This window comes from Lepidochelys olivacea (assembly GCF_965140295.1).
Source record: "Lepidochelys olivacea isolate rLepOli2 genome assembly, chromosome: 2".
Classification (NCBI taxonomy): domain Eukaryota; kingdom Metazoa; phylum Chordata; order Testudines; family Cheloniidae; genus Lepidochelys; species Lepidochelys olivacea.
Genome location: NC_140412.1, coordinates 85,956,564 through 85,983,700, shown reverse-complemented (window position 1 = coordinate 85,983,700; position 27,137 = coordinate 85,956,564). Strand labels below are relative to the sequence as shown.

The 27,137-nt window shown below is 42.9% G+C and overlaps 1 protein-coding gene across 1 annotated transcript in view; it reads left to right on the top strand.

The window, feature by feature from the left end:
* The first annotated feature begins 1,242 nt into the window (after positions 1 to 1,242).
* The window catches only part of MYOM1 (myomesin 1), a 108,438-nt gene continuing 82,543 nt past the window's right edge, over positions 1,243 to 27,137 (top strand). The window contains exons 1-3 of the mRNA XM_084621441.1: positions 1,243 to 1,505; positions 5,079 to 5,652; positions 21,830 to 21,967. Coding sequence (XP_084477567.1) covers positions 5,141 to 5,652; positions 21,830 to 21,967 — 650 coding nt within the window. The 5' untranslated portion in view covers positions 1,243 to 1,505; positions 5,079 to 5,140. The remainder of the gene's footprint in view (positions 1,506 to 5,078; positions 5,653 to 21,829; positions 21,968 to 27,137) is intronic.

Below are 27,137 nucleotides of genomic sequence, written 5' to 3'. Positions count from 1 at the left end.
AAGTCCTGACACTCAATTTCCTACCTTATCTAAATTAACATATATTATGGCCCAGATTTTCTGGCCTAGTTGCAGCTGGGGAGGCACAGGACTGCGGATCAGGAGAAAAGGTGACTTTACAGCATCAACTTTGCATTCCCGCAGTCCTGGAGCCAACAGAGGGTTGGACCAATCCCTGAAGCCCAGCTGCTAACAGCTCCAAGGGGTAATTCCAGTGGCCAAATATAGCTACGGAAGAGGGATGACTCAGCAGTGCTCCTTTTTACTGGCCTTGCCCTCTTTGCTGGGGAGCAGGTGACAAAAAGCCACTTTGCTGGATCTAATCTACACCACCCAGGGATTTCACCTAGGAAAGAGGTCTCCTAAGGAGGGAGTTTTCAGCAGACTTTTCAACTGTTTTGCACTGTTTGGATGATTCAAAACCATCATAGTGGACCTATGAGTTAGGGCCTGTATGTATATAAATCTACATGCACAAAATAAATAATCTAATAGCTTGTATCTTAAATAAAATGCACGGTGCTAGAGAAAATACTTGTTTGCCGTAAAGTCACAATACATTCAACATATAATACACAGATATTTCCAAGTTACAGAGATTCATCTGTTGTTATATTCAGCCATATTAATTGCATATAATGTCTGTGTCAAGTTTCTGTGACTTAAATGAAGGAAGAAGAAAACCTCATATAATTATCTCTAGACTAAAGATAAAGGAAGTTTTCCCTTGCTATAGCTTAGTAGAGATAATACTCTTATTAATTTAGAAAAAATCTTGGCTCTTAGAATTATGGTGTTTATATCTAGTTAAATGGCTGGCATGAGGTTATGTCCTTAATTTAGAACTTTATCTTAAATATGAATATAAAAAATGTGGCAGCTTGTCAACAGACCAGAGAAATATGTTTTCTGTTTAACTGAAACTCACTGCTTGACCTTATGGACATTAGCCATTAATTACCTCTCTGAATTCTCTTTCATTTAGTTGGAATCTGTTCTGTACATAACATGTATAGCTATGTTAATTAAAATCATGTAGTGTAGTTTGGACATAAAAAAAATCCAAGAAGTCCATATAAAATTCAGGTTACTGTACACTGGCTTCTGCAAGTATGGAGACTTCTCTTTTCTGCTTTTGAATCATGCTACAGAACATTCTCTTCCTTTTTCTAAATCTAATTGCATTAGTGAGGATACTTAAAAGAGAGAACTCTTAGCTTGAAGCTACTGTCATCATGTGTTTGCATAGAGATAGCTCCCTGTATCTGTCTCTGTCTCTCTCCCTGTTTGCTTCTATATTTATCAGCCTTCCTGGCCATAAAAGGTCTGGACTGTGGCTCTGACATTCCACTGACTACAGGCATTATTTTTGTTCTGGACCTTGGAGTCCAGTTCTTAGCCCTGGTCTTGACACCTCTTTGCTGGATTCAACTTTGCCGGATTTTTCTCTCTATCATTCATCCACTTCAGGACTTTTATATTTGTCATTGTTCATTTGGCTACTGGTAAGTGTTCCATTTAGACAGGAATTTTTTCTAACTTGTAAGCTCTCTTTATTTTGAATCTGTACACTGGATTGATGGTAGCTCCCTTTAATTTTCTGAGCTCTGCAGTTAGTTGAGGGAGATGTGGTAACAGGTTGGAGAAATCTGAAAGTGTAGCTGCAGAGACAAAGCCAATCAGGACAGGGACTCAGTTATTATAAGCTCAGCTATCCGAACAAATAGCTATAGGACTTTTCAAATGATGCATGAGTTATTAGAGATACAGGAGACTTTTGTTGTGACTCTTGAATGAGAGAAAGTGTAAATAATCTTCTAAATATTTTCTAATTGTATGGGATATATAGTGAATTCTGAAGCAGATGAAGTGACACTGACTAAGCTCAGAGGAAAATCTGATATTTTTTCCTCTGTCAACATTTTCGTTTTTCTATTTCAATATTTTTTTTAAATGATTTTGAGTAGATTTTTTTAAAAGCACAAACTAGTCATACTTGCCCCTAGCTCAATGGATAGGTTACAAATAAAATCTTTCTGTAGTATATTTATATTGTACAAATAAGTACAGAATATATGGACCCTAAAGCTGTACCTGTGGGTACCTATGACATGGACCATTGGCCACCCATGTGTAGGCTAGGCTCTGCAGTAACAAAAGCATATACAAATTCCAAAGGGAAAATGCTACCCTCACACATAGCTGGGTACCATCAGGATGTACTGAGCATGTTATAAAAATTAAGACATAGGACTCAATCCTACCCCACTGAAGCCAAAGACAACACTCCCATTGATTTCAATGGGGACAGGATGCAGCGATAAAATCCTTACAAGGGTCCCAGATTTTCTTGTGGGGTTTCAAAGGAACATAGGAATTGCCATATCAGATCAGATTAATGGTTCCTCTTGTACGGTAATCTGTTCCTACCAGTGGTCATTACCAGATTCTCAGAGGAAAGTGTAAAACCCTTATAATGGACAAATATGCAATAATATGACTAACATTCGTTTCTAGCTAATGTCAGGCAATTAGAAGTTGGCTTATGTCCTGCACCATGAGGTTTGATATCTCATGTAAGTTTGTATACTAGTTAGTAACTATGCATATTTGTATCTATATAAATGTATTATCTTTCTAAGAATCCTACTGAGCTCTTTGCTACAGTGATTTCTTTTGGCAGTGAGGTTCATAAGTTAATTAAGTATTGCAGAAAAAAGTATTTTCTTTTAAAAATGTTAAATATGCTGACTTTAAATTCACTAACTGTTCTCTTGGTCTTATATTCTGAGAATGTACATAGGAATGCCTGATTTAACTTCTCTCTCCTATGCATTTTATGCAGTATTTTATACTCTTCCATCATGTCTCCTCTTATTTTGTCTTGTTCTCTAAATTAAACCGTTCTAGTCTTTTTAATCTCTCCTCCTAAGGATGTCTATCTAATCCTCTAATCATTTTAATTCTCCTGCTCTGGACCTTCTCTTTTTGTTTCATATCCTTTTTGAGATGGGTTGACCAGAACTCAATGCTGAAATATTCAAGATGAGGGTGTACCATAAGCAACAGGAACAATGCAACTGCTAATATCCAGAAAGAAGCTTGCCGGTGCTGGAGACAAAGCTGGTGAAGATGAATGGGGATCAGCTGTAGCACTCTCTGTGACAGGAAATCAGAGTGTCTTGCTTCTTTTTAATGTTAGAGCAAGACTCATCTCTTTGCACTAGCCTGTCTTCTGTGGATTATGGATTCACTCTGGCTGGCAAGCCCTATCCCTATCTTTGTGTGGGTGAATGAAGATGATGAAGGTGTAGAAGAAGAAAAGAATAGGACTTATACTACAGTGATTAGTGCTATATGAATAAGAAGACATATAGTTTACACCAGTGGTTCTCAAATTGGGTCGTGACCCCATTTTAATGGGGTCACCACGGTTGACGTTAGACTTGCTGGGGCAGGGGGCTAAAGCCAAAGCCCAAGCCCCACTGCCAGGGGCCAGAGCCCAAACCCGAGGGCTTCAGCTCAGGTTATGGGGCTCAGGTTACAGGCCCTGCTGCCTGGGATTGAAGCCTTTGGGCTTCGGTTTTGACCTCCCCAGCCTGGGGTGGTGAGGCTTCGGCTTTGACCCCAAGACGGTGGGGCTCAAGTGAGTTCAGGTTTTGGTCCCCCATCCTGGGGTCGTGCAGTAATTTTTCTTGTCAGAAGGGGGTTGTGGTGCAATGAAGTTTGAAAAGCCCTGGTTTGCACATATCAACTTCCTCCTGTTGAAAATTGAGTTTATTCCTAGTCTTTATTTTCTTTCTTATAACAAGTTCCAACTTCAAGACAGAGGTTAATCTCTCACCCCATAACTAATTATTTAATTGCCTCTTATGAGGGACTTCATCAAATATTTTTTGAAAGTCCAAATAAAATATAGCTACTGGTTTTCTTTTATACACTACTATAACTCATTGGGTCATTCATGGAATTCTAAGAGATTAGAGAGGCATGATTTTCCTTTACAGAAAGCATCTGGTTTGTTCCTATTCTATCATACTCATCTAGCTATTTAATAACTCTGTCCTTCATTTTTTGGTTACCTGGTGTCCAGTTTACCTTGTACTGGCTAGCTCTTTGGTCTATCATTTACAGGATCACATATAGCACCTTTTTAAAAGATAAGTACAATATTGGCTACCCTCCAGCCCTTTGATATAGCAGTTTATTTTTTTAATGATAGTTAAGAACTCTTGAATGAATATTCCACAGTGCTGCTATATAATTGCAATTTAAATGATCATTTTGGTTCTAACACCTCTTCTTTCGATACCTCAGAGACCCATAACAGAAGATAAACTATAACTGTAAAAATGTCTGATGAAATTAGGAAGGTTAAGAGGAACTATGAAGAGCAAATTGCCAAAGACATAAAAATGAATAAAAAAACTTGTAAGGTATATTAGAAGTGGGGATCCTGCAAAAGAGTTAGTGGGATCACTAGATTTCCAGGGGTAAAAAGAGCAGTCAAGAAAAATAAGGACATTGGAGAGAAGCTAAGTGATTTGTTTGCATCAGTTTTCATCAAAGAGGACAATAGGCAAGTGTCTCCCCAGTGCTACATTTTGAAGGTAAAAATGAAAATGGGGGTGAAATTCTGGCCCCAGTGAAGTCAATAGCAACACTGTTATTGACTTTAGTGGGACAGGTTTTCACTCAGATATTTAATGACAGTTGAGAACTTTTGAAAGAATACTCTACAATGCTGTTGACTTTGCCATTGAAATTATCAGTTTTGTTATCAGGACAATGTAGCTGTGACAGTTTGGCTAATTGTATCAGTGAGCATAGCAACATTGAAACTCTATTCTTTTTTCATAGTTTGATTTAGTTCTGGGGAGTACTTGGTTGACTCCAGATCAGAACAGGATTTCTGAACCCTATGAATGACTTGTGAGTTTCCTGAACCCTAAGAAAATTGTATGAAGATTATCCTAAGTGTATTGATTTGACTTAAGGAAAAGTTTTAGGTTTTATATTTGTTAATTCAGAGGTTTCCCTGATTTGAGTTTTCATCTGTTTAATCTATTCTTTTTCAGACGTTGCACACCTTAGCATTTCCAGGCAGAAAAGTGCAGTGGACAGTGAGTTAGGAGGCACCATGATGGCTTTACCTTTCTACCAGAAACATCACCAACACTATGACCGTGCGTACCGCCACAAAGAGCTGGAATCCACTCTGAGCCAGTACCAAAAGGAGGAGAAGCGTAAATCAGCTGTCTACAGTCATGGGTCTACAGCCTATGCTCATGGATCTGCAGCCTACCGCCATGGGTCTGCAGCAGCCTATGGTCACGAGTCTGCAGCCTACAGTCACGGATCAGCAGCCTATGGTCATGAGTCTGCAGCCTACAGTCATGGATCTGCAGCCTATGATCATGAATCTGCAGCTCACAGTAGGAGGTCTGCTGCCTACAGTCTTGGATCAGAATCCCTCAGTAGGATGTCTGCAGCCTATGATCATGAATCTGCAGCTCACAGTAGGAGGTCTGCAGCTGATAGTCTTGGATCAGAATCCCTCAGTAAGAGGTCTGCTGCCTATAGTCTTGGATCTGAATCTCTGAGTAAGAGTTCTGCAGCCTACAGTCTTGGATCTGAAGCCTACAGTCACGGGTAGGACAAAACACAGCCATATTTTGGGGGCAATGGTGGGGAAAACTGTTTGCCAAACCTGTCCCCCTTAGATCCGTGTCAACACTCCCATTGACTTCAACAGGAGAAGACACTGTAATGTTAATATATTTTCCATACTTACTGCTTTCAGTTAGTTCTGTGGAGGTGGAAGAAATTTAGTCCTCTTGTTGGAAGTACTGTGGTGACTGGCCCACTATAAGAAGAACATAGATAACTAGATAGCTCTTCTTAGGTGCAATGGCTGTGTTTTTACATTATATGCACAGTTCATATTAATGTTCAATTTGTCACACTGTAAATTGGTTGAGAAGTTTGGTATTTTCAAAGCAGAAACAACATGAAGTTTTTGTCAGGTGCAAGAAGAGCATGTCATAATTGGCATTGAAATAATATAATAAAACATTGTCTAAACAATTAGATTAGTGGAATGTGCTAGATTTCCTGGCCTCAGGAAACTCAGTGATAATAAAAGCAGCTAGGGTAGTATTAAAGCAAGATTAGTACTCCAGTTAGCAATAGAAGAAATGATCATCAAGTCATAGCAGAAAACATCTCCTCTCAATTACATCAGTTCAAACTCATTAAAGTCACCAGTGTGCTTGAGAGGAGAATTTGATCTGTTAGGCCAAATTCATCCTTGGTGAAACTCTTCTGATATCAGTGGAGTTACACCAGGGATGAATTCTACACTCAGGTCAATAGAGTTACACCAGAGATAATGAATTTGGCCTAATGCATTTAACAATCTTCTTACAGAAGCATAACCTTAATACGTTTCCAGTTATTCTGAAGTTTTCATATGAGTAAACAGATTTCATTTTTATTTTAAGACATATATTTTATCATGGCTTCCAGGCTGTTTTATTTTACATCAGTTACCAATAGCTTTCAAAAGCCATTCTAACCCCCAAATCCTAACCCAAATATGGATCTAGATCAGAAATTTTTAAATATCCCCCATTTTTATAACAGGCTGATGAATGACACTGGATTCTAAATACAAATCTAGATTTTAATTGTGAAGCTTAAGCCTATCTTGGGCAAAAAATATGCCTTTGAATTTTGAGCTAAATTTATGGAAGATAGGTCCATCAATGATTATCAGCCAAGATAGTCAGGGATGCATCCCCATGCTCTGGGTGTCCTTAAGACTCTCACTGCCAGAAGTGGGGACTGGCTGATGGGATAATTGCCCTGTTCTGTTCATTCCATCTGAAGCATCCAGCACCCACCACTGTCAGAAGACAGGATATTGGGTTAGATGGACCATCGGTCTGACTCAGTATGGCCGTTCTTATGAAGTTATGCTTGCATTCGTTCTTATTTTATCCAAACTGGATTCATTATACTCTGTCATACTCAGGTTTCAGAGTAGCGGCTGTGTTAGTCTGTATTCGCAAAAAGAACAGGAGTACTTTTGGCACCTTAGAGACTAACAAATTTATTTGAGCATAAGCTTTTGTGAGCTACAGCTCACGCATCCGATGAAGTGAAATTTGTTAGTCTCTAAGGTGCCACAAGTACTCCTTTTCTTTTTGTGTCATACTCAGTGGTGCAAGTAAAATCCATCTCTTGCTGGTACGGAGTGTGTGTGTGGGGGGACACAACACTAGCTAAGGGGGGCATGTGACCTCCCCAAGTGACCATCCATGTGACTCCTCCCCACCCTGCCCCCAGCCCAGTTCTCCCAGGAACCGCAGCGGGGAAAGGAGCAGAACCCCCAGCCCTACCCCCTGCCCTTCCACGGAGCTGCAGCTCCATCCTTTGTCCTCATACTACAGCAGCAGCCATGCCAGAGGACAGGGCGGGGCGGGGGCGGTGCAGAGCTGGGGGCGGTACACCCGCCAGAGGGGCTACCATCGTTCTGCTCCTTTCCCCGCTGTCCCTCCCTGTGGGGAAAGGAGCAGAACACCCATCCCCATCCCCTGTCCTTCCACGGAGCTGCGTCTGCCTCTGTACAGCAGCAGCCCCACTGGTGGACAGAGCTGGGGGTGCGGGGCTGGGGGTTCTGCTCCTTTCCCCACAGGGGGGAGGGGGCAGCAGGGAAAGGAGCAGAATGTCGGCAGCTCCTCTGGCGGCTGTACTGCCCCGAGGTCCGCCCCGCCCTGCCGCCCCAGCCCTGTCCTCTGGTGGGACTGCTGCTGTACAGATGGAGCTGGAGGAGAGGCAGTTCTGTGAAAGGGCAGGGGGTGGGGCTGGGGATGGTACAGCCACACTGGAGGAGGTGTGGGGCTGCTGGCTCTTCATGTGTCTTTCCTCACAGATTCTCACCCCTCCTGTGGCTTCTTTACACAGCCTCAGTAGCACAAAGCAGCCATATTAGAATTGGAAAAGGTACAGAGAAGGGCAATGAAAATGATTAGGGGTATGAAATCACTTCCATGTAAGGAGAAAGTAAAAAGACTATGATTGTTCAGCTTAAAAAAGAGATGACTAAGGTAGGGATATGATAGAGGTCTGTAAAATCATGAATGGTGTGGGAGAAAGTAAATAAGGGAAGTGTTATTTACCCCTTCACATAACACAAGAACCAGGGGTCACCCAATGAAATTAACAGGCAGCAGGTTTAAAACAAATATAAGGAAGTACTTCTTCACACAACACACAGTCAACTTCTGGAACTTATTGCCAGGGAGTTGTGAGGGCCAAAAGTATAACTCGGCTACAAAAGAATTAGACAAGTTTCATGGAGGATAGGTTCATCAATGGCCATTAGAAAAGATGATCAGAAATGCAACCAAGGCTCTGGGTGTCCCGAAATCTCTGACTGCCAGAAGCTGGGATTGGATGACAGGGGATGGATCACTTGATAATTGCCCTGGTTCATTCCCTCTGAAGCATCTGGCACTGGCCACTGTTGAAAGACAAGGATACTGGGCCACATGGACCACTGATCTGACCCAGGATGGCCGTTACGTTCCCATGTTCAGAAAGCATTACTACTTGGGCAGCCAAGGATTCCTTGCTAGACAGTCTATGCTACCAGCGTTCCTCACTTTGTGTAGGGGATGTGTCAGGAAAGGTATGCTGAGATGCAGAGTGGATTGCACAACATTTGACCTGATCCTCAGATGGCCTGTTATGTAGGACAGTGGTTTTTAACCTTTTTTCATTTACGGACCCCCTAACAAATTTCAAATGGAGATGCGGACACCTTTGGAAATCTTAAACATAGACTGCAGACCCCCAGAGGTCCACAGACCACAGGCTGAAAACTACGGATGTAGGAGGCTCAGTGGTGCGGAAAGCATTCTCAGTGCATTTGGCATATACTGTAGAGAGTTTTGTGGGGTTGGATCATGCTCAGTGTAGATGGAATGCTTGTCAGTTTTAGCAGCATGCTTCTAACAAGCTCTGCTGAGTATGGAGAAATGACAATTTTCAGAGGCTTATTGACAGGGACCAGATCAGCTAGGACCAACTGCTGGCCTGCTCCCTGACTAACTTCACTGCTAGAGAGCCATGAGCCAATCTGCACTGCCTGGGAACTGCCAGTGGCCACAGCCCCGCCTGGCTGCTGGTTTAGAAGCCCTGCTTATAATCCTGGCCTGCCCAGCAGGTCAGCAGCTCCTCAATGCATATCATGCCTGCAGCTGTGCTTGTCCTTGTTCCAGTCCCTGCTCCCCTCCGGCTTCAGACTTCTGGCTTCAATCCCCAGCTCTCCATGACTTACAACTCTGGTTGACCCTCCATTCCGGCATTCGGCTTTTGCCCGTCCAGTACTGAACCCTGGCTCCACCTCTGGGTTACCCAGCTCTGGCATTTGGCTTCTGTCCCTTCAGTACTGACTCTTGGCCTGTTTCCTGGACTTTGCCCATCCTGGACTCAGCTCTAACTGGTAGGCTGAACTCTCGCTTCCACCACTAGGCCTGACCACCCATGGCCCAGTCAGCTATAGTTTGAGCAGCCCCAATACAAAGGCTAGGGACCCACATCACTGGCATGGACCCCACTCAGGCCAGTTTTTCCCTGGCAGAACTGGTGGGGGGGGGGGCATACAGAACTTGCAGGTGCACAGTGCAGCCCTACAAGCTCAAGAGGCTTCACTAGCAACCCTGGCTCTTGCCCACCAGGAGCTGAAGGCCCCACTCCCAGACCAGTTTAGTGGTGATTGTAGTCGGTTTTGAGGTTTCCTATCAATTCAGGTTCCTCTTCTTGTTACACCCCCAACTGTTCCCCACAGAGCAGGCCTGAGTAGGGCTCATCATTAGTCTGCTCCCTGGGGAAACCCTGTCCTGGACCTCCCCACTCTTGGAACAGTACAGCCCCATCCTTGGAGTCAGTTGGAGCCGTTCATTCAGGCCACGTTGGTTCTCTTCAGTGACCCGCCCACCACTCCCAAACTGCTGAAGCTGTGCCACAAGCACTTCAATAAGGGCGTCAATCAGCCGCCAATATGCTGCCAAATTCCATCGCCTTTCCATGAACACCATGTGGAATGAGACTGCGCAGCGTCATCCATTTCAGATTGGGCTGAACCATGATATAAAGGATGCACTGATGTGGGTTGAGCTGCCATCCCGTCTCACAACTTGATCAACCTATGTATCAGAATTGACAGCTGCCTTCCTGAGCAGTGCCGCGAACGTGGCCCAGCCCCGTGGGCCCTGACAACACCCAGGCCTTCCACCCCTCAACAATGCACCTGCTCCAGAACCCATGCATGATGACTAGGCCCACTGAGGAAGTTTCTGAGACTCAGGACTCGCTTCCCCAGCTAGAGGAAGTATGTAACCCATACCTGCTTGGTGTGGTGCTCTGTTCTCCTCTAGTGGCACCTAGTCCAGCTAGTGATTCATGAGTCTGCTACAGCCTTGGCTAAGAGTCATGTGGCTTTTAGGTCATGCAATAAAGATCCTCATTCAATAACTCCAAGCCCCCACTTGTAACGCTGACAGACCCTGGTTGTCAGTGGGCGGGATTGAACCTGGGACCTCTGGAGCCATTCTTATGTTCTAATGCCATGGAACGGATAGAATGGCCACAGCTCTTGACTGGCTGTTGGATTGGTAGTCCTGTTTATAAGCCTGCCTCCACCCTGACCCCACAGCAGCTCAGTGGCTGCTCGATGAGTACCACACGCACAGCTCTGCTTGCCCTTGTTCCAGTCCCTGCTCCAGCCTGCTTACAGTTCCTGCTCCCTTCAGACTTAGAGCTTTGTTCCCTGGCTCTGCCTCTGATTTATAACTCTGGTTGACCTTTTGGTTCTGGCATTTGGCTTCTGTTTCCAATACTGATCCCTGGCTCCGCCTTTGGCTTATGACTCTGGTTTACCCTTCAGCACTGGCATTTGGCTTCTGTCCCTCCAGTACTGACCTTCATTTCCTATACTCTGCCCACCCTGGATCCAACTGTAACTGGTTGGCTGAACTCTTGTCTCCACCCCTACGCCTGATCACACAGAGCACAGTAAGTTACACTTTTAACTCAGTCAAATCTGGGTAGATTTTCAGGGGGACCAAAAAAAAAAAAAGCATCTCCCTGACACCCGGGTAACACCTCAAACACCACCAAATTACATTTCCTTGATCCAAAGCATGGACGTACTAGAGCTCTTTGAAGAGGAAAAAATTAACATTGGAAGAACTGCCAGTTGTTTGTTAGCATCGTTTTTGGAAATGATTGAATCATTTTCATTGAAACTATCCAAAGATATTCAGCCTCAGGCAGGGAGCAAGTATGGAGAATTTCAGCCTTAATTATTACAGCTTGTCTGAATTATAAGCAACTAAAATCCAAGGTTTAGAATGGAAAGTGTTAGGCAACTTTACCGATAGGCATCACCACCAGCTCTGCCCCTTACATCTGTACAATGGCAGAGCTAGACTAATCCCACTTATTTTCTTACATTGAAGGATTAATCATTCAAATTTGTGTGAAAGATTTCAGTGGTTTTTCATGTGTATTCTTCATGGCTGACAACATTTTTTGCTGACAGCAGCTAATAATCCAGTGCAAAGGAAGTTGTGCTGTAGGCTGGTTATTCACCACAGCATGGGTCAGAGATTTACTTAAAGAGAAAATACAAAATATTTGGCAAGGCTTGAGCTTAAAACATGTTCACTTATTTGCAGAAAAATTGTGATCATGAGGACATGACTGAGACAAACCAAACAAACAGAAAAACAGGGTGTTTTCTTCAGTCAGTGCAATTAATGCTTCTGCCAACAACAAATAAATGTTGTCATCAGCAAAGTAATGAAGCTAGGATCAGTGCAGAGTTGAGTAACTAATATGCATTAGTATCTGTGAGAAACACAAGAAGATAATGAGTAATCCTGAAATCTCTATTGGCACTGCCCCCATCTATTAGCTTATTATTGGTGAGGATTAAAAAGAGCTAGCTTAAAAAAGTGACAGGCAGAGCCAGAAAATGTTTTCGTGAAAGCATTTCCCTCTTAAACTGTTGCTGATGCGCGCAGTGTGTGCAAACAATATAGCCACTGACCAGCAATGTGGCTTGGCCGCATGATGGATGTGTCAAGAAGTTAAACTAAATATAATGAAACGAGTGCTTCTCACCCATCTGGAGGAGTTTGGCTCTCGCATGTATCTGACAAGGTTTCACTTTTTTTTTTTTTTTTTAAGTCTACAGCCAGCTTTCTAGCCTATGTCCTCTTTGCTCCATGTAAATTTAAACACTGCAAAGTGGACGACCTTGACTCCCTCAGGGAACCGATGGGCAGGATCCCCTGAGAGAATAGCATGAGGGGGAAAGGGGTCCAGGAGAGCTGGCTGCATTTTCAAGAATCCTTATTGAGGTTGCAGGAACAAGCCATTCCAATGTGGAGAAAGAATAGTAAATATGGCAGGCGACCAGCTTGGCTTAACAGTGAAATCCTTGCTGATCTTAAACACAAAAAAGAAGCTTCCAAGAAGTGGAAGACTGGACAAATGACTAGGGAGGATTATAGAAATATCGCTCAGGCATGCAGAAGTGAGATCAGGAAGGCCAAATCACACTTGGAGTTGCAGCTAGCAAGAGATGTTAAGAGTAACAAGAAGGGTTTCTTCAGGTATGTTAGCAACAAGAAGAAAGTCAAGGAAAGTGTGGGCCCCTTACTGAATGGGGGAGGCAACCTAGAGACAGAGGATGTGGAAAAAGCTAATGTACTCAATGCTTTTTTTGCCTCTGTATTCACGAACAAAGTCAGCTCCCAGACTACTGTACTGGGCAGCACAGCATGAGGAGGAGGTGACCAGCCCTCTGTAGAGAAAGAAGTGGTTCAGGACTATTTAGAGAAGCTGGACGAGCACAAGTCAGTGGGGCCGGATGCACTGCATCCAAGGGTGCTAAAAGAGTTGGCAGATGTGATTGTAGAGCCATTGGCCATTATCTTTGAAAACTCATGGCGATTGGGGGAGGTCCGGGATGACTGGAAAAAGGCTAATGTAGCGCCCATCTTTAAAAAAGGGAAGAAGGAGGATCCTGGGAACTACAGGCCAGTCAGCCTCACCTCAGTCCCTGGAAGAATCATGAAGCAGGTCCTCAAGGAATCAATTTTGAAGCACTTAGAGGAGAGGAAAGTGATCAGGAACAGTCAGCATGGATTCACGAAGGGCAAGTCATGCCTGACTAACCTAATTGCCTTCTATGATGAGATAACGGGTTCGGTGGATGAGAGGAAAACAGTGGATGTGTTATTCCTTAACTTTAGCAAAGCTTTTGACATGGTCTCCCACAGTATTCTTGCCAGCAAGTTAAAGAAGCATGGGCTGGACGAATGACTATAAGGTGGCTAGAACACTGGCTAGATCATCGGGCTCAATGGGTAGTGATCAATGGCTCCATGTCTAGCTGGCAGCCGGTATCAAGCGGAGTGCCCCAAGGGTGGGTCCTGGTGCCAGTTTTGTACAATATCTCATTTATGATCTGGAGGATGGTGTGGATTGCACCCGCAGCAAGTTCACAGATGACACTAAACTGGGAAGAGTGGTAGATACACTGGAGGGTAAGGATAGGATACAGAGGGACCTAGACAAATCAGAGGATTGGGCCAAAAGAAATCTGATGAGGTTCAACAAGGACAAGTGCAGAGTCCTGCACTTAGGACAAAAGAATCCCATGCACTGCTACAGACTAGGGACCGAGCAGCTAAGCAGCAGTTCTGCAGAAAAGGACCTCGGGGTTATGGTGGACAAGAAGCTGGATATGAGTCAACAGTGTGCCCTTGTTGCCAAGAAGGCTAAGGGCATTTTGGGCTGTATAAGTAGGAGCATTGCCAGCAGATTGAGGGATGTGATCATTCCCCTCTATTAGGCATTGGCAAGGCCTCATCTGGAGTACTGTGTCCAGTTTTGGGCCCCACACTACAAGAAGGATGTGGAAAAATTGGAAAGAGTCCAGTGGAGGGGAACAAAAATGATTAGGGGGCTGGAGCACATGATTTATGAGGAGAGGCTGAGGGAACTGGGATTATTTAGTCTGCAGAAGAGAAGAATGAGTGGGGATTTGATAGCTGCTTTCGACTACCTGAAAGGGGGGTCCAAAGAGGATGGATCTAGGCCAGTGGTTCCCAAACTGGTGTTCGAGAAATGTTACAGGGGGTTCTCGGGGAAAAATTCCTTAATGGTGGACAGAGCGGTCCCTAGTGACCTCAGGCAGCACGGGGCCAGCAGCCCGGAGCCCCTGGATTTCCAAGAGCTAAGCAGATCAAAGCAAGCATATCTAGCACACTGAGGAGTTTTAAACTTCAAGACTTCTTATAAGAAAGGGAGGTAGATATTTTTTGCTGTTTTTAAAATTAAATAGGCAGCTAGTATTTTAAAAATTATGATGAAGAACAAGTTTAAGTTTTGTTGTACTGGACTGCTCAAGACCTGAATGCTTGTGTAGGAGGAACTCTTTGAGCTGGCTTCTTAAATACCTTCATGCTGTTTCACATCTAATACTCCTTGATGAAACATGGGAGCCTGGTCTTATAACAGGCTTATTCAAAGTGATATAAGCTACGAAAGTGAGATCTTGGAAGAGTGTTGCCGTTTTCATAACGTAATAAAAATACTGTAATGATAAATAATAAATAGTGTGTAATAAGCATGTCATAAAAACAAATTTTATATTTTCAAGATCACTGGTTTTATAATTTATACTCAGGTAGAGGAGAAAATGCCTGGAAATATTCATTTTTAGGAGGGGGTTCACAGGTTGTTAAAGTTTGGGAACCACTGATCTAGGCTGTTCTCAGTGGTAGCAGATGACAGAATGAGGAGTAATGGTCTCAAGTTGCAGTGGGGGAGGTTTAGGTTGGATATTAGGAAAAACTTTTTCACTCGGAGGGCGGTGAAGCACTGGAATGGGTTATCTAGGGAGGTGGTGGAATCTCCTTCCTTAGAGGTTTTTAAGGTCAGGCTTGACAAAGCCCTGGCTGGGATGATTTAGTTGGGGATTGGTCCTGCTTTGAGCAGGGGGTTGAGCTAGATGACCTCCTGAGGTCCCTTCCAAGTCTGGTATTCTATGATTCTATGACTTAAAAGAGGCTGGAGATGGCCCAAGAAGAATTTCCCTTGCACAGGGGAACTCTGCTAGCAGAGGTGGCTCTGCTATCTCCTATACCAGATGCGCTCCCCACCCTTGGTATAAGGGGAGGGAAGGGGTGTTCTGGGGGCATGCTAGGGATAGGGTGTCTGATTCTCCACTGGTGTAAGGTCAAGTTAGAGTTGCTCCCCTGCTCTAACTTGTGTTGGGGCTGGTGACTTAGGATCAGGGAGCTGCAGTCAGTTACCTGAGCTTTCTGACCACTATTGTACCCAGGCTTCACTTGGGTGGAATGGAAAATCTGCCCCTACAAGCCCAGAAACAATGACAAGACAAATCACATAGGATAGATTTACATTTACCTGGGGGAAAGATACCAAAGTAAAGCCACAGCTTGGGGTACAAAGGCACTATGCAATGATCTCGTATTGGGCTTCTATTATGAGAGAACGGGATAAAAGTTCACATCCTGTTTTTACATCCATACAGGATTACATCTGGGTTTACATCTTTAGGGACAGCTCTAGTTCTGCTCCCATTTCACTGGTAAATTCAGTGAATCTGAGCAACTGAGAAACACAGGAATTAATATTATAAACACACTGAAAATTTTGAAAACTATATCCGGAAATGAGGACAGTAAACTCAGGTCACAACCCTGATAATGGACTACAGATAGCGTCTGACCTGGGTAAAATATACATATATTAGTTTGGGAGATCACATTAGGCTGAGAGCTATTCAAAGGTCACGGTAGTGTTCCTCTGTGAAATCAGAGAGCAATGTTGGTCCTCTAGGTTCTCCTCCAGGGAGATTCTGTTGCACGTATCAAGTAAAAGCTTTGGTCACAACTTATTGAAAGAAAGGGCAAGATTTTTGGAATCTGTTTTTAAGACAGTACAGGCCTCTTTCTTAGGCCAGCTAAATGGCGACTATAGACAGAATTTACTTCTTATAGAGCACTAGAAGGATTGTGAATAACCAAAAAGGCACCAGGAGGTGCAGTGATACCAGATTTGTCTTCTTATATAAACAACTCAATTTGAATGTGCTCCTGTGTTAGTCCTTCATATAGCCCACTTTGCATGGAAGTTAACGATATGAAGATTAGGAAAGAAAATGAAGTCCAGTTCTGGGTTTTCTTGCCCAGAAAGCCTCAGTGAAACCTGAAACATGTTTATTCAGCTCTTCAGTACAGTTCCTTTGCTGTTTGAAGCTTTTCAATACTGTAAAGGGACAGACTAGATCCCACAGGAACAGGCCTGTGCTGGGGAAGGTGAAGAGCTGCACTGCTCCAAGTGGAGCAAAAGGAGGCATTGTGAGGAGCCACTTTGGGGTGGCAGGCACCCCTAGCGCATGCACGACAGTCAGTCTTTCTATGACTGTTTACTCCAGGCCAGGTTTAGGAAGTGCAGATTGTTAAAGTAGTTAGTCTGTGAATAACAAAAGCCAGAAAGACTTATAGGGTCAGTGTGAGTCCAGCAGCTGGACTAAGGAATCACACTGGTATTCTCTACAATAGAGTGGTGTCTCTTATCTGGCACAAGAAACACTTCATCAGGGAGCAGTTTCTGCACTCCAGAGAGCACAGGGACTGCAACTGTAGCTGGCCCTTAGACAGGGGGCACAAGAAAGGTGACGGCTCCAGTGCTTTTCTGATTCTCACAGGGGCAGACCATAGTCTGGTCAAAAGGATACAGGGAATAATCACAGCTTTCTGTAGCAAAAGAGAGACAAGGTGCGTGAGATATTGGACCAACCAGTGAAAGATACTCCTCACCCATCTTGTCTCTAATATCCTGGGACTGGCATAGCTACCACTACACTGAATGCTACCTTTCGCAAAAGAGACTGTAGGAGGTAGCTCTCCCGGGGGATTCAGCTCAGTAGATTTAGTCAAAGGCAGTGAGCGAGAAATTTAAGGCAGAGCAGGGGTATGTGTGATATTTTTATCATATGCAATGGCTCTCAATGAAACTCTCAGGTCCATTCCTGCTGGCCAGGACTACACATTGTAGTGGAAGTTCCCGACGTGAATCTGCAGTACCTGAGGGGCCTGCAGGAATGGAACTGTCCTTTTCAGTAATACCAGTTGTAGAGAAAATAAGAGGGGATATTCAGCTGCAAATATTTCAAAGCACACTTAGGTCACTTGATAGGAAATGGAGTATGCAATTTATTTTATCTTTGCAAACTCATTTTATTTTAGAGAGTTACAGTTAGGGAAGACAAAGACACTTGGAAAAAGAAATCATAAGTAAAGCAAAAGGAAGAACAGTGGTAGTCTCAAATACAGGTAATTTTCCCCCCTTTTAAATATAAATTTATTTTATTCATTCTTCATATGTTGGGTTTTTTTTCTGCCTATCTGACAATCACTGTACTCCATTTGGCAAAGTGCTTTGAGCCATAGATGAGTGGGCCCTGTATTTTTACTATAGCGCTAAAGCCTTTTGTGAGCCTTTTTATACTGTTATATATGTGTTACATTACTTTCCCTTCTACACCAAGGCTCCACCAAGGACCATCCCCACTCACTTTATGGGAAGAGGAGTAACAGCCCCTTGGTGCTTTTTCTCCCAACAGCATTGTGACATGTGATGTGAATAACCTGCACAGGGAAGTAAGAGGGCTCTTTATGCTCCCCCCTCCTGAATTCCTTGTGTGGGTGTATAGTCTGGCTTGTAGTCTGGTGCACAGTCTGATTTGAGAAAAAAATTGACTGGAACTAGACATGAGCCAAGGAAGTGAGGTTCAGTTCTGAATCAAGGTTAGGTTTAAGTTAGGTGTGACAGGACTCCACTCGCCATGCTGGCACCTCCTGCTGGCTGTCTTGGGGATTAGCTCCGCAGGTTGGTACACCCTCTACAGAAGGTGCCTTGCTTGCTGTCACCTGCTTCTGGACCCATGTCACTCCACGGACTGCGGCATCCTCTTCATTACTCAGCCCTCTGGCCGTGTCAAAATCTGTGCTCCCCCATTCCATGGGTAAGTGCTGCAGTCCAACTGTCCTGCCATTTCCACAGTGGCAACTGCAGCCAATGGTCTGGCCACTTTCCTGTGGCCGAAGCACCCTTTTTGTCCTTGTCTCAGGGCCTCTAACTGCAAATCCCAGCAGCCAGCCAGGAGCTCTCTCTAGCTCCCCAGGTCCCTGCTAGCAGCACTGTTCTGTCCAGGGTGCTAGCTTCTTTCTCCTTGCCAGGCACCCAGTCCTCCTTCTTAAGCTCCAGGGAGTAACTGACTGCTCTGCCCTGCAGCTCTTCTTATATGAGTCTACCAGGCCCTGAATGGATGTTCCTTTCAGCCCCTCTCTAATTGGCTGCCTCCTGCACAGCCTTCCTAGAACTCTATTAACTTCTTTGAGGCCAGTGTTGGGCCAACTCCCCATCACACTACGGTTCTGGGTTTGTGGTTCAGGAAGAATCAAGAGTGGAAAAGGCCTGGGTTGGATTTAATGGTGCTGAAAAATTGAGTGAACTGAGATTTCCACCACTTTGGGCCTGACATCTAATGAAAACAGATGCTCCCTTATGTTTCAGTTAAATCTAAATGAGAATTCAAAATTGGTCTTTCTAGATTTGGAAACAACCAGGAATCAAAAGGCAGGTTCAGGTCCAGGTTTTCAAATCTGAATCCCAGGAAATTTGAAAGGGTTCAAATTCAAGATGCCTGTTTTGTACCATTTTTAAATAATACATGAATAAGACTTTTGGGTGGGTAAAGAACTTAGTTTTCCTTTTGAGCAGCGCTCATTTATGAACAGTAACTAACATGCTTTGGGTTTGATGTAATATTTTTACCACTTGTTTGATGACTTGTCACAGTGCATTTGTGGTTGGCTGCAATGCTCATATTCTATCATCCACAAATCCTAAAGATGAGTACATTATCTAACATTATACTACTGCATATCTTGTTTCACTCTCTCTCATGCTCTGTGTTGCTTTGTCTAGACTGTTGGTACACTCTGTTTATGCCTGGATTTTGGTGCAGAAGGTTATAAAGCTTGGCGTTTCTAATGGATTTGCTCTGTGGCAGCTGCTGAGCAGTGCAAGCAAATCCAGTCAATGCCACTACAGCTCCTGAAGGAACCATACTGCCACAGGGTATGGGGCCTAGTGGAGCAGAAACCATCCCCTAAATGTCTCTGATCTGCGGTAATGGTATTGGGAAACATCTATGAAGGGAATTTTTCTCCCCACTCTTAGCCCTCTTTGGGCTTTTCTGCTGCAGAGAGTGATTTCATGCAATAAATCCACTTTGTGTGTATGAATACGGGAGAAACACTAGGAGAAGTCCAGACATAGTGTAATAGTGGAAGGAGTATAAATGCAATGGTCAAAGATGCAGCAAAGATGCAGTCAGTCCTATTTAGCATATGGATATCTGCTACATTATAGGCAGAGCTTCTCGCACTGCCTATTATTCAGGTTGCCCAAAGCATGTGATCATGTAATTAAAGACTGTCTCATAATGCAGACATGCAAGGGGGCAAATTAATGTTGCAGAGGGACAATCTTAATTCTGGCATTTTCTAACTTTTGAGTGCTTGACTTTGCAACTTTAATAAAGTTCTTTTAATAGATTTTTGTGTGGTATATATCCATCCATTTAGACACAACTGTAGATATGAGGTGTAATTCATAGTTTATCATATAGCTATCATCCTTTCCAGGATTTCACAGAGTGGCCAGGAGCAATGTATTGTGAGATACAATTTGCTAGAACTCCAAGCAGAAACAATTGACATGACCACCATTTGTTGGTTAATGTGTGCAGTTTGTAGCAACGGACATGCTAGTGTTTGCCCTGAAGATAGGGATGAGATGTACATCTCTGCCTGCACTTTCTTGAGCACTATGGAGAGATTCTGCCTGGCAACCAAACCTAGAACAATGCTGCTTGTTCCAAGTTTGTGGGAGCCTATAATTTTTTCTCTCCCTTCTGGACTATCGCAAGTGAGGGTGGGATTTAGCACATATTTTGGAATATCAGGAAGTTCCTTCTTGGAATATAAATTATGGTACTGGCATCTCTAAAGTATGTTACCTTCTAGACTCAGGCTTCAGCCTACAGACTACATAAGCCCATAGATGCCTGAATATTTCATGTATTAGCACTAATAGTATAGATTTGGAGATCATGTGTTTCATCCAAAGGTTCCAATAACAAATACCTGGACTTAAGATGTGTCTGATAACTATGGTCAAGTCCTTTCACGCTGCCCATTTATAGCTGGTGTTAACATGGATCTTGGCGACATACAGTCTGAAAACCGGATATCCTTGGATTTCTTGTGGCATGTTCTGATTGAAAGTGGGTAGACAAGCCAAGGATTTAGAAAAGGCTGATGCTTATCTGGGACTTATACCTTTGGAGCGTAATATGAATATGAGGAAAAATGGCTAATAATAAGGTCAATGCTCATTGTTGTATTGTGTAATATTGAACATGTCATGTTTCTAAAAGGTCAGCTACCATAGCTGATACTATTAGGGTCCCTGGGCTAGAGCCCGGAGTAGAGGGTGGGCCCCTCCTTTGCCCCCAGATTAATCACTGAGACTGGGAGACAACAGAGACTGTGCAAGGAAGGATAACTTCTCCTCACCTCCCTCGCTGGCTTATGATGAAAATGGCTCAGTAGACCGTGACCCTTGTCTTTAGAGAGAGAAGGGTTATGTGGAGGGTCACAGTGAGCCTCTGAGGCTATCGAAATCCGCCAGGAAATGCGGGACCCACAGAGGCAAGGACAGAGCTTTGTCACACACTGTACCTTAAATGTACCCATGCCATGTATTTAAGCTACCCATGCCTTGAATGTATTCTGACCTTCCAGAAACTTGTCCAAGGTAGAGGGGAATCCATGAATTCGACAACTGTGGCATTCCCTTTTCCTCTGTTTCTCCCCTTGTCTACTTTCCCTTCATTAAATGACAAATTAATTCATTGTGCTTGCTTTTTTCATTATTTTGTAGTGGGGTAGCATGGTATAGTAATAGTACAGGGTCCCATCAGTCACTGAAATTCATACTGCCATATAGTTTGCATACATATAGTTTAAAAAACATTAGCACTCTGAAGTGTTCTGCATATCAAAAATTATTCCAGCTAGGGGAACTAGATAACTTCATGGCTCGTTTTAGAATACAGAGCTTTTTGCCCATAGTTCACTGGTTCAAATGGAGTCCAGAGGATTAAAATTCATTAGGATTTGTTAGATGTTCAATGGCCCTTGGTAATAGATGAGGTAGTCTTAGTCTAGGATCTAGTAGACAGGTATCCACATCACAAAAAATATCATTACAATTTACATGAGTTGGAACCCTCCTACCTTGATTGACAGTCTCTGCAGACTAGCCATGGACGGGGTTATAGAACTCTAGAAGGCTCAGCTCACAGGAGTGGTGAAATGTGCATTGCTACTAGGTATGCTGGACATTCTCCGTACATAGAGGGATCTAATTTCAAGGCCCATCACTTTGGCACCTTTAATGAACAGTGAGATAAAGTGCATTTTGAAAACTTGCTAATTGAAACATCATAACTGGTTGCTAAGAAAGCATACGGGAGCTTACATTATTATAAAATGCCTAGTATTTCTTCTAGTTTTCTGAATGTTTTTTTTCAACAGCTTCCCAATTTTCTTTTGTGAGTCTAATAATGTGGCTTTTATTTCAGACTAAAAGATTCCAATATAATGATAGAAGATCGATCCTATAAATTGAGTCCCAAAGCAAAGAGGGCAAAGCAGAGTTTATTCTCTGAAGAGAAAGAAAATAAAGCCATTGACTATGTAGTACCAATGTTCACAGGACGGTATGTTTGTTTTCCTTTCTCTTTTTCTTGGTGTCCTTGTTTATTTATCAAATATTCCTTATGATAATAATGAATAATCCATCTCTTTTTTTATCTATCAACCTCAAAATGCGTTTAAAAAGGTGGGTTCGTTTTCCCTACTTTACGTATGGGGAAACACACAGAAGTTAAGTGTCTTGCCCCCGGTCACTGAATGTGTCAGTGAAAAAGCCAGGAAGGAAACTCTGGTATTCTGATTTAATTTTGTGCCCTTGTTATTTGCACTGTGCACACCTTATTTCCTATGAGAAGGAAAGAGAGTTATGGACATTTAGCCATGAAAACTGGGCCTGATTCAAGAATTACTGGGTAAAATTCTATGCAATAGGTCAGACTAGATCATCATAATGGTTTTTCTGGCTTTTCACATCTGTGAATCTGTGGTGAATTTGAAGGGTCATGCACCCCACTTCCTAGCAATCTGGGAAACAAGTTTGTGTACACAATTTTGTTGGCTTTTCTGGTTTAAATTCTAGAGAAAAATCTTTAAATGTCTCTTATTAAGTCAGTGTTAAATATGGCAAAATTGAAAAAACTTGCTCATGTTTTGCCCTGGCAGAGGAAAAAATGTTAATGATAAAACTAATTAAGATCTCAAGTCCAACATAATCAACTCTAATGCTCCCAGGTAGGGGTGGTATTTATATCATGTCTGCTATTGACGTGATAAATTTCTGCTGCAACAATGTCCTAAGTAAATCTGAATGTGAACTTTACATAGTAGCCAAAACCAAGGCAAACATGGAGACTTTCCTGGGATATGGCATAATGATTTATTATGAGATAATGACATTCCAGACATAGTCATTTGTTCAGGTTAATTCATACCAGGGCAAGTCATGGAAAATTAACTCGTGATTGGAGATCAGGAGAAAAGCCCATTTGCTGTCAAATTCACACCTCTGTTTATGTCTCCTGTGAAGCTGTGTTTTTCACATGACATTTATGGAGTGTGAGAGACAAGGTAGATGAAGTAATATCTTTTATTGGACCAACTTCTGTTGGTGGAAGGGACAAGCTTTTGAGTTTCACAAGCTCTTCTTCAGGTCTGGAGAAGGAAACTAGAGTGTCCAAGCTAAATACAAGGTGGGACAAATTGTTAAGCATAAGGGGTTCACAAATGTTGTAGGAGGCCACTTAAAATGAAGCAATTCATACTTCTACGGTTGTAGGACATTGGTGGGTCAGTGGGCAGCAGCATGTGTTACAAGTTGTTGCAAAGGGCCATAAAACCAATGTCTCTGTTAAATCTATATTATTGTCCAATGGAGTTATGAATTTAAGTTCCCAGGCTCATCTGTTGAAGGTGTTGTGCAGGTTTCCTTTGAGGATGAGGATTGAGAGGTCAGATGTGGAGTGGTTGCTATGTGAAAAGTGGGTGAAGGTATGGAATTCAATGGTATCATGGGCTACTGCTGAATTTACACTTGTAAATTGTAGCACTTCTACTGTGTAAGTAACCTCATGCTTTTGTGTGGAATTCAGATTTTCATCTCATCAGTGGGACACATTTGCTTTTGCCTTTTTAATACCTTATTTTTGAGATAAGGAATGTCTAGCCCAGAGGTTTTCTTTCTTGTTCTGTCCCCTCCCATCTCTGAATCTACCCTTCCCACTCTTTTTACCCTTCCCACTCCTCCATGCCAGAGATTCACTGCTCTTTAGTTCAACCAAGATACAAAGACATATGCACCCTACATTTTCAAAGCACTACTTTAGAGTTTTAAGTATGTCTCTCATGATGGAAATAGATACATTTAATATTTTATGCACAGTCTGCAATAAATCTCCTTTAAGTCTACTTACAATTTATGGCACTATGTGATTTAGGGCAGGTCTACACTAGAAATGCTACATCAGTGCAGCTGCACCACTGTAGCATGTCTGGTGAAGACGCTCTAAGCCGCTGGGAGAGTGCTCTCCCGTTGGCATAATTACTCCACCTCCACAAGAGGTGGAAACTATGTAGGCAGGAGAGTGTCTCCTGCCAACATAGTGCCGATGTGGACAGCGCTTAAGTTGCTGTAACTTGCGTCACTGAGGGGGTGTCTTTTTCATACCCCTGAGCAATGTTAGTTAGATTGACTTCAGTAGTAGTGTAAACCTGTCCTCAGCTAACTGGGGTGTTTTAAAGAGTGTTGCATTTGCAATTTTCCATTAGCTGCTTCCCCTTCTCTTCAAGACGAACGTGTCTCCTTTTAGGTGTGCCTAACATTTACAAATACAGGATTTATTCCTCCTTTTGGAAGGAAGTGTTGTCCAGCAACTGGATGACATTACTCCTGATTTGCTTTGCTTCACTATTGGATTGTGATTTGGGGCAAGTCACGACCACTCTGTGCTACATTTTACTTGTTTGTAAAATTAGTATAATAGTACCTAACTCAGAAAGGAGTTGTGAAGCTTAATTCATTTCTGTCTGTGCAGCACCTGGAAATCCTAAAATAAAAAGTGCTATAGAATTCCAAAATATTATCATCAGTACAATGATTATGAATTATACTACTACCTATTGTCAACCCTATTTCCTGCACATGACAACTCAAAATGTTGTGAATGCTTTTGGGCCATTTTATTGGCCCACACTGTGATTTTGAATTAGTTTAAGGGTTTTAAAAGGCACATGATGGTCATTAGGTGTCCAAGTAGGCATTTTATCATGTGTTTTGTTTTTGTGAATTTGTTGGCATCATATTGATGTCTGTGTGCCAGGATTGTGGAAGTGATATGTTGCATCAGTGTCAAGCATTTATTCTTGTTTGAAGAATAATAGCCCAGACTCATTGAACCACGTGCATGCTATAAATCAGACCTAAATTCTCCTGTGAAACCAATGCACAGTTCCCCATGCACAGATAGTTTGTACAAGGAATAGGTACTTTAAAAGGTCAGCATTCTAGCCATTCTACAGTGCTATTATATTGGCTGTGGTACTGTTTCAATAATGTTTCCATTATAACCCTCTATTTTCAGGGGTTTCAAATTCTGCTGTAAAAATTCACTCACATGGAAAACAAAGACTCAACTCATTATTATTTATTCTTACACACGTACAGAGTCAACATCAGCTTCTGTGGGATTGCAGGGTATAAGTCAATGCAGAATTTGGCCCATGGAGGATAAAATTAGGGAAAACCTGTTGCTGTTCTAGCATATAAAGCACCGAGTGCCAGATCCAACTACCACTGAAGCCAATGAGATAATTTCCACTAAAGTTAATTGAAACAGAATCTGGCTCATAGGCAGGAACTCTGCACCCAACAACACATGTAAGCTGAAAACTTGTGGGTACCATACATCAAGAACTGTTTTCCTGAAGAATTTTAAATATATCATTTTAGGCTTGAACCTGCAGTCTATACCCAGGTAAGTTCCCACTTATGTCAGTGCGATTTTTGACTTTATAAGGAATGTGGAATCAGGCCTTAAATGCTCTGTTGTTTTTGCTGTGATTCACCCTTGCAGGGAACATTGAATCCTGATCTTTGGCCTTGGCAGATAAAGAAAGGAAGAAATTAGTTTCTCTTTTGTTTTAAAATTGAATGATTTATAAGCTGTAGATCTACACACTTGAGGCTCAATCCTGCAAGGTGCTAAGCCCCTGTTTGGAGCTGAGGATGCTTATTATCTCACAGAAGCTGCTCAGCGGCTTGAGGATCAAATCCAAGTTCCATTAACATTTTGGTATCTTAAACATTTGTAGGGCGCTACCAAATTCATGGTCCATTTTGATCAATTTCATGGCCAGAGGGTTTTAAAATTGTCAATTTCACATTTTTATCTGTTTACATCTGAAATCTCATGGTGTTGTAACCATGGGCATCCCAACCCAAAAGGTACCTGGAAATGGGTCTGATCTCCCCACTCCCAGAGCTGCCATGCAAGGGAAGGACAAGTTCTGTCCCTCCCCAGCCCAGCAGGGATTCACAGCTAGGAGCCACCTGGCTGGGGCACTCCCAGTAGCAGGGGGAGATCGGACCCATCTCCACAAGTCTCCTCCAGCTACAGGAACCTCCGGTGCTGGGCAGGGAGCTTCTTGCAGCAGGGGGAGGCACTTGGAGGTGGGTCTGATCTCCACACCCCACAGCTGCCATGCAAGGGAAGGACAAGTCCTTTCCCTCCCCAGCCCAGTGGGGACTTGCAGCTAGGAGCCCCCTGGCTGGGGCAATCCCAACAGCAAGGGGGAGATCATATTTCATGCGGAAGGGCTGATTTCACTGTCCGTGACACATTTTTCATGGCTGCGAAATTGGTAGGGCCCTAACTATTTGTAAAGAAAAAGAAAACGAGGTCAGCTTGCCTTTAAAATAAAAATGTCCTTGATTCAGCCAAAGTGAATTTAGATAGCTACATTTATATTTATTGAATTAGGGCAGATCTACATTTAAAAAGCTGCACTGGTACAGCTGCACTTCTGTATTGCTTTAGTGAAGATGCTACTACGTCAATGGGAGAGCTTCTCCTGTCAGTGTAGTTAATCCACCTCCGAGAGAGGCAGTAGCTATATTGACTGGAGAAGCCCACCCATTGACACAGGACTTTCTGCACTGGAGGTTAGATTGGAATAATTGTGTTGCTCAGGGGCATGGATTTTTCACATCCTGAGCGACATAATTATACCACTGTAAGTTCATAGTGTAGACCTGGTCTGAGATATGAGTTTTTAAAACAATTTTTAGAAATCTCCATCACAGTTTCTGTAGTTTCAAATGGTGATTGTGAATGCTGTTGCCACCACTGAGGTAGAGAAGCCATTTTACTGGTACTTCCCAGGAGGTCCTATCTGCCAAAGTAGCTCAAAACACCAAAAGCTGACGTCAGAATTTGAATATACAAGAAAGACAGGAGACAGTCAATGTTGTCATATAAGTTGCCTCAGTACTTTCAGGATTTTATATGTGTGCTTAATGTAACTGTTCATTCCAATGCTGAGTTGCATTGCTTCTCTTTAATGACACTGACACCAAACTGTAAAGGTGGCAGCTTGGGCAGTTATTTATGGTTTTATTTAGAGGTGGCCCCAAATAATTCCCCAGATTCAAACTCCCTGAACTTCAGGGGTTTCAGTCAGAATTCCTCTTTAATCTAGTCATTGGAAAAAAAAGAGTTAAAAGTAGTTTCAATTACTTCT